Below are 10,956 nucleotides of genomic sequence, written 5' to 3'. Positions count from 1 at the left end.
CGCAGCTCCTGATTGGTCCATAATCCAGGCCGTGCTGTGATTCGCCGTAGGCTGGTCAGGTGTCATTGAACGGTCTACCAACCTGATGCTATCCGAGAACTGCTGGGATTTGTAGTCCCGCGGTAAGCAGCGCAGCTCAGTGTGGGGTTGTATGGGCGGGCATGATATACAGGCGCGCGGGTTTCATGTGTTATTACTCTCTGGTTTGCAGGCGGAACCTTTGAGCTTTGTTGCACCCGGACTGCTATTGGTGGCGGGCTGGACGCGAGGAGTAGCCCCAGCTGTGTAAGCAGTGACATGGTCATGGAGGAGCAGGAGATGCAGATCAAGGTGAAGAAAGGTAATGTGACTTCTAGGTGGAGGAGGACCGCTGGCAGTGGTTAGGCTGAGTTCACACTTCAGTGATTGGGCAGGTGCTTTGCACCTGATCTCTGCTTGGGCTGCACTACTGCTATTGGCTCACAATCACTGAAGTGTGAACTCGGGCTTAGGCATTTGTTCATTACATTGCGGTAATACCAGCCGTGTTCTTTTTTTCATGATAAGGTTTTGTGCAGTTTTATCTTATTCACTTTTTTAAAGTTCCCATCCGATGTTTTATCGCTGATGTCATGCACTGCTTCCATATACTGACAGGCATCCTATTAGTATTACACAAATGGCAGACCGGAGAACTCTCTTTAGCTGCCATGTAAACGCATCAGAACTCTGCAGTCTCCATCTAACCACTTAGATGCCGCAGTCACTACCCTGAGATGTGGTAGAGGGGTTGTCTGTGCTACAGATCTTACGACCTATCTTCAGGTCATCAATATCTGACACTCTCTGCTGCATCGATAACGCTGACCCCAGCAATTTAAAAGGGATGTCTGAGCTACAGATATTGATGCCTTATCGCAGGCATGCTCAACCTGCGGCCCTCCAGCTGTTTCAAAACTACAACTCCCAGCATGCCTGAACAGCATACAGCTATCAGCCTACAGCGGGGCATTGTGGGAGTTGTAGTTTTACAAAAGCTGGAGGGCCACAGGTTGAGCATGCCTGCCTTATCGGAATAGGTCATCAGCATTAGATAGATGGGGGTCCAACTTACAGTGTACTCTTCAGTAGGAATAAAGATGTAGAAGAGTGCCATCTTTAAACAGCAGATCTGATAGTTAGGGGTGAGCAAATCGAAATTCAGATCCAAGCTTCTTTCCGCAACTTCGTTTTAATGCTGTCTCCGTACAGCGTTAAAATGTTTGCTCTGCGCAGAGGCAACATTCGTTAAGTGGGGATTGAAAATGAGAGACGAGTAGTCTAAATGTGTGTGTGTATATAGTATAACGGGATTGGTGAATGAGTTTTTAAAGGGAACCTGTCACCTGGATTTTGTGTATAGAGCTGAGGACATGGGCTGCTAGATGGCCGCTAGCACATCCGCAATACCCAGTCCCCATAGCTCTGTGTGCTTTTACTGTGTAAAAAAAACTATTTGATACATATGCAAATTAACCTGAGATGAGTCCTGTCCCTGACTCATCACACATACAGGACTCATCTCAGGGTAATTTGCATATGTTTCAAATCGTTTTTTTTTACACAATAAAAGCACACAGAGCTATGGGGACTGGGTATTGCAGATGTGCTAGCAGCCATCTAGCAACCCATGTCCTCAGCTCGGTACACAAAATCCAGGTGACAGGTTCCCTTTAAGCAAATTGTTTTAGGTTGATGACATTCTTTTGGGTATGAGCTGTTCTTTATATGTGAAGAAAAAAAAAAAAAAAAGAATAAACAATCATGCTGTACAAGATCATGTTCATTTTTTTAATCAATGTCCATGTCCCTTTTTTGCCCTCTACATGTCATCTGTTTTATGCATGTATGAAAAAATAACACATTAAATAAATCAAACCCCCAGCAGCCAGTGGATTACCTTAAAGGGAACCTGTCACCGGGATTTTGTGTATAGAGCTGAGGACATGGGCTGCTAGACCGCCGCTAGCACATCTGCAATATCCAGTCCCCATAGCTCTGTGTGCTTTTATTGTGTAAAAAAAACGATTTGATACATATGCAAATTAACCTGAGATGAGTCTTGTCCCTGACTCATCTCACATACAGGACTCATCTCAGGTTAATTTGCATATGTATCAAATCGGTTTTTTAAAGCAATAAAAGCACACAGAGCTATGGGGACTGGATATTGCGGATGTGCTAGCGGCCATCTAGCAACCCATGTCCTCAGCTCTATACACAAAATCCCAGTGACAGGTTCCCTTTAACATGACGTAGTTCATGAGGCTCCCATGTCCATATGATCCATAGAAAATACTGCAGCTTTCAAATATTGCTTCACTTCTTTACTAATGTATAGCAAAGGCTTAAAACTCCACATAGGAAACAGTCTAAAGGTGGAAGACAAGTCCAAAATTTCAAACCAGTAATCCAGGAAGACACTATGGCGGAGAATTAAGGGATCACACACAGACACAATGTTTCAGGGTCCATGTCGCATCTGCGTAGGATTGCACTTGAGTTACCTCCATCGTGTCTTCTTGTGGATTACCTTTTTTGAAAATTTGAATTTGGACCTTTTGGACTTTGTTCATATGTGGACTTTTTACCTATGTAGATTTCATGCTATGTGGGATATTAAAATAAGTATTTGATAAAGAAGTGAAGCAATACGTGGAAGCATATTGTTGCAGTTTTTATGAAAAAATAACCTTTCTTCATAGATGGAAATGGACCTTTTTTCATGGATTGAAAAATGGATACGGACATGTGAATAATCCTTATGTTCTGGATTACATTATGTCAGTGAGATCTGTTTTAGTATCGATCTGTCAATCAGTGATACGTTTTAAAGCAGAAGCCATAATGCCAGTGTGAACAAAGTACAGTGAAATCTTTTTGAGACCACCACCCAAAATTGCATTGATTTCTATAGGAATTTTCTCGTAGACGCAAATGGCTGCGACAGGAAATCTGGTCTGGGTAAGGGGTGGTCTTCTGGAGAATAACAATCTTCTTTTTCTATTTTTTCTTTTCTAGTTACGGACAAGTTCACTGAGAGCATGTATGTCCTTGCCAACGAGCCGTCTGTGGCTTTATATAGGCTTCAAGAACATGTCCGCAGGTCTCTTCCGGAACTGGCACAGCACAAGGTGGGCAAGCATAACGCGAGCTTGTACTGTACTATGAAACGGTATCTGTTTGTGCCAGTGGTCATGTAGAATTAGTGGAGGTCTAACTGCTTAAAAAAGGCTAATGTATGAGTGAAGCCTTGCATTTACTGGATCACAAATGATGGATTAAAGGCTTCCACTTTGTGTTCACCTTTCACACAGAGATTACTGCCCAAAGGCAGTAATCATGACGTCAAACACCAGTGTTTCCGTCTGTCTCTTTCTGTGTTTGCATTTTTTTGGGCCTGATTGCATTTTATATAGCACCCCCCTCCACCATATACTGGTTCTTACACACTGCTTGTATCCTCTCCTCCTCCTTGCCTGTGATGTTTGATCAGTGAGTCCCTGGTTGCTAATTGCCCTTTAGGGCAAAATTGTAAAAAAAAAATTTTTGCTAAAACTGAAAAAAAAAATTAGGGTCAGGAAGGCATAATTAGATTTGTATATAAGTAAAAATGTCCCAAAACATTTAGCACTAAAGAGGCATTTTCATTTCATGCTTCTGACAAAGACTCTGTTTTACTTGACAACCTTCTCATTAAGTGATGAGGAGGAGGGACCTCCAAGATGCCCCAGAGCACCATAGAGACAAGTGATCCCCCAGTACATGGACAGTTTGGGGATCAAGTTTGACACAACAGGATTCAGTGAGATTGACCATTTCAAGCACTTTTTCAGTGATGAATTGATTGACATCATGTTGTCCCAGACAATACTGTATGCCCAGCAGTTTGCCAGTCACGCCACATCATTATAGGCCCGGCCCCACAGGTGGACCCCTGTAGATGCAGAGGGAGATGTGCAAATTCTGGGGCCTTTTTTTGAACATGGGGCTTCTGAAGAAGCCACCCAACAGGGACATCTTATACTACACCACAATACCTAAGATGTCTTTGTTTTTTTACACTTTGATATCAGTAATGTGCAGCCAGAGGGAAACATTCCTGGAATGTCAAAAGGTAGTTATCAAAAGCCTAATCTTTGGGAACTAGGAAGGGGGGATCCCCAGTATTTCTTAAGGCAAGGCCATACGACCCGTACCAGAGCAGCTTTTCCCTGGCCAAGTTCCCCAAGCTGGCAAGAAACGAAGGACTCAAATAAATAGGATGCAGGGTGTGCTTCAAAAGGAGGATAGGAAAGGACAACATCTACCAGTGTGGTACATGACACTTGGACTTTGTAAGTGTTTGAAGTGTTTTAAACTTTATCATACATCCCTTGATTTTTTTATTTACCCTGATGTTCTTCCAAACATCTTATCTGTGACGCATGCTACTCCTTCCCTTCTGGGCCCTTCCGTGTGCCCGGACAGCAGACTGCTGGGCATTGCTGTATCCAGGAGACCCCACATTGAGGCTCCATGACATTAGCTGGGCACATTTTTGGCACTGAAATGGGGCATCTAAGAAAAAATAAAATCCAATCTCCTGCACATTTAATTTGGGGTTAGAATGCTCTTTACACCCCTAGATGAATGTCTGAAGGTGTGTAGTTTCCAAAATGGGGTCGCTTCTCAGGGGTTTCAAATATTTGGAGTCTCTGTAATCATAGCACAATGCAGTAAATAGGCTTCAGATTTTGCATGGTGCTATTTCCATTCTGAGCCCTGCTGTCGATACAGCAGACAAAAGCCACATGTGAGGTACTACTGTGCTCAGGAAAACCAACTTACACATTTTTGGGGCGTAGGGGTTGTTTCCAGGAATGAAAACTAGGCACAATATATTTGGCACTTAAATGGAATATCTGTAAAAAAAAAAAATGTAATTTTCACCCTGGAAATGCGCACTCCACCCCTAGATGAATGCTTTAAGGGGTGTCGTTTCCAAATGGGGTCACTTTTCTGGGGTACTATGCTGGTACCTCATTGCCTCGACATGGCACCCAAAAAGCATTTCGGCTCTCCAAAAGCCAAATGCTTCCTCCCTTCCAAAGCCTAGCATGTGCCTGCATTTATTGTCCTTTATTTGCAGAATCTCAGTGCTGATTCCATACTGAACTCGCCGGCAGCTAATCTGCTACATGGGTACACAGCCTCTTCATTATAGCAGTCATATATCTTCTCCATTTCCCTTTTGTAACTAAACGGCTGTCTTCTTGATGTTGCAGGCAGATATGCAGAATTGGGAAGAACAAAGTCAAGGCTCTGTATATACTGTGGAGTATGCCTGCAGGTATGTGTTCCAGGTTTTAGGTGTATTATTAGAGATTTGTATGTTTGGGTGGATACAGGATTTTGAGGATACAGTGTTTGAGGATTTGTTGTCTTTGAAAATTATAACTGGCATTACAGTTTACATCAGATAAAGAGAACTATATCTAACCCATTAAGGATAAAAGAATATGTACATGGTGGCGAGTATCCCACCATCACTGGTATTCAAGCATATCTGCTTATTTTTCTGTCTGTCACAAAAGGGGAAAAACTTTTACAAATGACACATTTAGCCAGAATGTTAAAGGGGTTGCCTAACCTCAGGGTGTAACTCAGTCCCCAAGTCATTTGGAGAATTAGTAACCAGCTCCCTCCACTACAAGATTGACGGTGTGGTATAGTTTTCAGTGCCGACTTCTGGTGACAGAACTATAACCAAACACCTGATCGTCAGGGGTGTAGGGTGTAGGACCTCCACCATTCAGCTAGTGATGGTCTCTCCTGAGGATGGGCCATCATTTCGTAAAGCCCAGACAACACCTTTACTTCACAGGTGTTTGTTAAAGGGGGTTGTCTCACTTTATATCCACAGGAAATCCCATAAATGTCTGATAGGTGCAGGTCCCACCTCTGGAATGGAGAGGTGACCATGCATGTGCTGCTCTCTCCATATACCGGAGCATATCGGCTCTCTTGAAGATGCTGATTCCTTAGAGCCTATGCATGGGTAGGAATTATCTTTGCACCACCTAGTTAGGTAGCAATATAGCTTCCTATACTGCACACCGTCTGTACAGTATGTAATTCAATTGATGACAGATGCACTTTAAAGGGAACCTATCACCTCAAAAACCCATATAAGCCCGCCATCATTACTTTATAGTAGCCCCCAGTCTGTTAATAATCGTTTGTTTGATCCAGTAGTCTAATGCTCCATACATGACAAAAACAATGTTTTAAGCGCCATCAGCGCTATCTTGCCGGTCAGCCTGTAGTCAAGGGGGCCGCGACCTCCTTGCTTCAAGTCAAGATAAGCACGCCCCCTAACCGTCCCCTCTTGTGTGTGATTGACATCATGCAGTGTGGCCTAGGATCGCGTAAGTCTAAGTGGTGTGCTTATGAAACCCGGCTAACTGCGGGAGCCGGAGACGGGATCGTGCAGTAACAAGAAGCGCACCGCGCATGCGTGAGACTAACGCGATCCCAGTCCGTACTGCAGGATGTGAATCGCACACGAGAGTTGACGGTTAGGGGGCGTGCTTATCTTGACTTGAAACAAGGAGCCTGAAGTCAAGGGGGCTGACCGGCCTGATGGCGCTTAACACATTATTTTTGTCATGTATGGAGCATCAGATTACTGGATCAAACACATGACTAATAACAGACTGGGGGCTACTATGAGGTAATGCTGGCGGTTTTATATATGCGTTTTTGAGCTGACAGGTTCCCTTTAATCTATATGTTTTGTGTTGGAAGATTGTGAAGATTGTCAATGTGTTAAAAATATTTTCATGTTTTACTTGTTCCCCTAGTGCCGTTAGAAGTATGACGTTCAGCAGCGTGCACTTCAAGAGCATTGATGGCCTCCTAAAGCAAGCTATCAATCTAAAACATCAGCTGACTGCCGTCCAGAGCCGCAGGTAGCACATAGGTGCTGTCTGCCTGTCCTACTGCCCTCCTGCACAGAATCACAAGGCCGTGAAAGCATTCTCTTTGCTGTCCGACTAAATTCCTGCACGCATGCATTTTGGACTTGTTATACTGTAAAGGGTGCAGTGGTTTCAAAACAAAATGATGCACTGTATATTTATGTAGGGACTTTCTATACCATTTCATATGGCTCTTGTTGCTTCAATGCCATTTTGTGTTATTTATTTTATTTTACACACTTGTATAGCGCTGACATATTCCGCAGCGCTTTACAACATTAGTATCACGTTGTCCCTACTGGCGCTCACAATCTAAGTTTCCTCTCAGTATGTCTTTGGAGTGTGAAAGAAAACTGTAGTACCCGAAGGAAACCCACGGGAAGAACATACAAGCTCCATGCAGATGTTTTCCTCGGTTGGATTTGAACCAAGGACCCCAGCGCTGCAAGGCTGTAGTGCTAACCACTGAGCCGCCTTGCTCATTACTGCCTGTGTTGAGAAGGTTGCATAATGTGTCAAGCTGTCCTTAAAGGCATTGTACATTACATAGTTGCCTATTTATGTTGATGGCTGGCATGTAGTGATATGTTTCCATGTTGATAAATGGTTAGAGAAGCTGGACCGCACAGCATCTTTTTAAATAGGGGTTGTCTTTGTGAGAGAACACCCTTTAACAGCCTCCGGACCACCTAATGCGGGATCGCGTTCCGGAGGCAGCTGTCTCGGGTAGAGTCACGCATCTATGCGTCATCTCGCGAGACGGGGGATTACATCATCAGCCTGCCAGCCAATGATCATTGCTGGCAGGCTGATGATTTAAAAAAAAAAACTAATCAGAAGCCAGTTAACACTTTATATTTATAAATATAAGGTGTTAAATGGCTTCTCTGCTCCTCAGCATGAATTTTCGTCGGATGGTCTCAGCAGAGGAGCAGGCATCACAGTGAGTAGCCACCAAACACTTCACTTAGCCCCAGATCACCCCCAGCACCCCAATTAACCCCTTGATCGCCCGTGTCATTTACCTAGTGAAAGGGAAAAAAGTGATCAGTGTAAACTGTCACTTTTTTTTTCACTGGTATTGACGGATAGTTTAGGCCCCTTGGTTAGGTGTTTAGCGCCCAGCCCACCGCACCGCAGTCACTGATTCGCTGATTATCGCTAATCAGCATTAGTACTTTTATAGTATCTGTAAGTGATCAGAACTGATCACAGTCAGATCTATAATAGTATTAGTGTCACCTTAGCTCGCAATCCACCCAAAACGCAGTGTTTGCCCGATCAGGCCTGATCGGTCGCCCACACGTGCGTTCACCCACGCCCGCCCGCCCTGCCGCAGTGACAAAAATTTTTTTTTTTTTTTTATCACTGCACAATCACTTTCCAAGCGCTGCGGCGAAAAAAAAAATCTGTTTTGATATTTTTTTATCAATCGCAGCGGCCTCCGGTACTTCGCTAACCTCCCATTTGTAAGACAGGCTTGCTTTTTTTTCTTGGGTAGTCTCAGTGAATACCCCCTAAATTTAGTAGTCCAAATGGCAAACAAGGGGTATTCTTCTGAAGAGGCCTACAGGCTTCTGACCCAGTCGGATGAGGAATGGGAACCCTCATCTGACAAATCCAGCGGGTCAGAATATGAACCTGTAGAAAGCAGTGGCAGTCTGACCCAAAGTTCGGACCAGGAGGTTGAGGTCCCTGATAGCACCAGGCGTACCCGGCCCTGTGTTGCTACACCACAGGTTGCGCAGGATCTGCTTCAAGGGCAGCAGAGTGGGGCTGGCGCTGTCGGATTACGTGGTGAGGCATACACCAGCAGCGCAGCCCATCCTGGACCTAGTACCAGCACTACCGTACAACATGGTGAAGTGGCGAGCACCAGAAGGGCAGTTGAAGCTGGTACAGTGGCACGTGCAATAGTTACCCCGTCGCAGCCACCGCACAGACAGGCCCGTAGACCCCCTAGAGTCCCTGAGGTGCTGGCAAACCCTGATTGGCAGTCCCCAACTTCAGTCGCACCATTAGTTCCCGCTTTCACCGCCCAGTCTGGAGTTCGGGTTGAGACAGCTCAGATCGGTTCGGCCCTGGGATTTTTTGAGCTGTTCTTGACTGTGGAGCTCTTGGACATAGTCGTGGCAGAAACAAATCGGTATGCCACTCAATTTATAGCCGCCAACCCGGGAAGCTATTATGCCCAGCCTTTCGGTGGAAACCCGTCCAAGTTTCAGAATTAAAATTTTTTGGGGGCCTTCTCAACATGGGTCTAACCAAAAAGCATGAATTGCAGTCATATTGGTCTACAAACCCAATTCGTCACATGCCCATGTTCTCTGCTGCCATGTCCAGGGCACGATTTGAGGCCATCCTGCGTTTCCTGCACTTTAGCGATAACACCACCTCCCGTCCCAGAGGCCACCCAGCTTTTGACCGGCTCCACAAAATTCGGCCCCTTATAGACCACTTCAACAACAAATTTGCAGATTTGTATATCCCTGAGCAAAACATCTGCGTAGACGAGTCCCTTATACATTTTATTGGGCGCCTTGGCTTCAAACAATACATCCCAAGCATGCGTGCCCGGTATGGGGTCAAATTGTGAAAGGGCCACAGGCTATACCCACAAATTTCGGATCTATGAGCGTAAAGATCAGACCCTGGAGCCGGTCGGTTGCCCTGACTACCTGGGGAGCAGTGGGAAGACAGTCTGGGACTTGGTGTCACCCTTATTTGGCAAGGGGTACCATCTTTTATGTGGACAATTTCTACACAAGTGTTGCCCCTCTTCAGGCATTTGTTCCTAGAACAGATTGGCTGCTGTGGCACCGCGCAACCTAGTCGCCGGGGCTACCCCCAACGGCTCGTTACCACCCGTCTTGCAAGGGGGCAGAGGGCTGCCTTGTGTAATGAAGAACTGCTCGCGGTGAAATGGAGAGACAAGCGTGACGTTTACATGCTCTCCTCCATTCACACAGACACGACAATACAAATAGAATGAGCAACCAGTGTCATTGAAAAGCCCCTCTGTGTCCACGACTATAATTCGCTCATGTGAGGGGTGGACTTCAATGACCAGATGTTGGCTCCTTATTTAGTTTCCCGACGCTGGTATAAGAAGGTGTCTGTATATTTGATTCAATTGGCTGCATATAATAGTTTTGTTCTCTAGAGTAAGGCTGGGAGAACAGGATCCTTCCTCAAATTTCAGGAAGAGATCATCGAGAACCTCCTCTATTCAGGAGGTTCCGTGGCCCCATCCACCAGTGTAGTGAGATGGTTACACGAGCGACATTTCCCCAATGTCGTTGCTATTAACTCAACCGTCACCCCGAAAAAGATGTTGTGTCTGTAGCAGGAGTGGAATAAGGCGTGACACCAGCTATTTCTGTCCTGACTGCCCTGACCACCCTGCCCTATGCTTAGAGGAGTGTTTCCGGAAGTACCACACACAGGTACACTTAGCATAGGGATTGCATCTCACAGGACAGGCACACAGGGCTATTAGGGCCCATTCACACAAAGCTGCTGCAAACCTCTCCTTTCACCTGGGACAAAGTGCATAATGTATTTCGCCGCATCTTTGGGCAATTTGCGCTTTGCACATTGTCCCATGGGGAAGGAGAGGTTTGTCCTATAAAGGTAAAAAAAAAAAAAAAATTAACAGTAAGCAAAAAAGTTAACTTTCTGTTCAAAAAGTTAAATACAGTTTATATGTTCCGTTCAAATGTTATTATAAAGTTAATAAATTTATTGCATTGCGGCCTGGTTTTTTCTTTTTTGTTTTGTTTTTTTTACCTTCCAGGTGGACCAACCGATCGACTAGCTGCAGCACTGATGTGCATTCTGACAGAAGCATTGCGCTGCTGTCAGATTACACGCAAGTCGGTGTATGCGGCGCTGCAAGACGAGATTTCTCCTCTGCAGTAAAAAAAAGTTTGCCAAGGCTTATGAGCTGAGGGGGTGGCGGTGTTCATATGCTTTG

At 45.1% G+C, this 10,956-nt stretch overlaps 1 protein-coding gene across 2 annotated transcripts; it reads left to right on the top strand.

Moving 5' to 3' along the window:
* Positions 1-40: 40 nt before the first annotated feature.
* On the top strand, positions 41-7,547 carry BORCS8 (BLOC-1 related complex subunit 8). Of its 2 annotated transcripts, none has more exons than XM_044285529.1 (5): positions 41-122; positions 212-330; positions 3,040-3,152; positions 5,286-5,350; positions 6,864-7,547. In XM_044285529.1, exons 3-5 carry the CDS (start codon positions 3,063-3,065, stop codon positions 6,973-6,975), a joined length of 267 nt encoding a protein of 88 aa, XP_044141464.1. In that variant the 5' UTR covers positions 41-122; positions 212-330; positions 3,040-3,062; the 3' UTR covers positions 6,976-7,547. The 2 variants fall into 2 exon arrangements, with proteins under 2 accessions (XP_044141464.1, XP_044141459.1); XM_044285524.1 differs by having other exon boundaries at positions 212-340.
* Positions 7,548-10,956: the final 3,409 nt, after the last annotated feature.

The sequence above is a fragment of the Bufo gargarizans genome, chromosome 1 (assembly GCF_014858855.1).
Source record: "Bufo gargarizans isolate SCDJY-AF-19 chromosome 1, ASM1485885v1, whole genome shotgun sequence".
In the NCBI taxonomy this organism is placed as follows: domain Eukaryota; kingdom Metazoa; phylum Chordata; class Amphibia; order Anura; family Bufonidae; genus Bufo; species Bufo gargarizans.
Note: the sequence above shows the minus strand (reverse complement) of the source record. Positions and strands in the feature narration are given on the sequence as shown.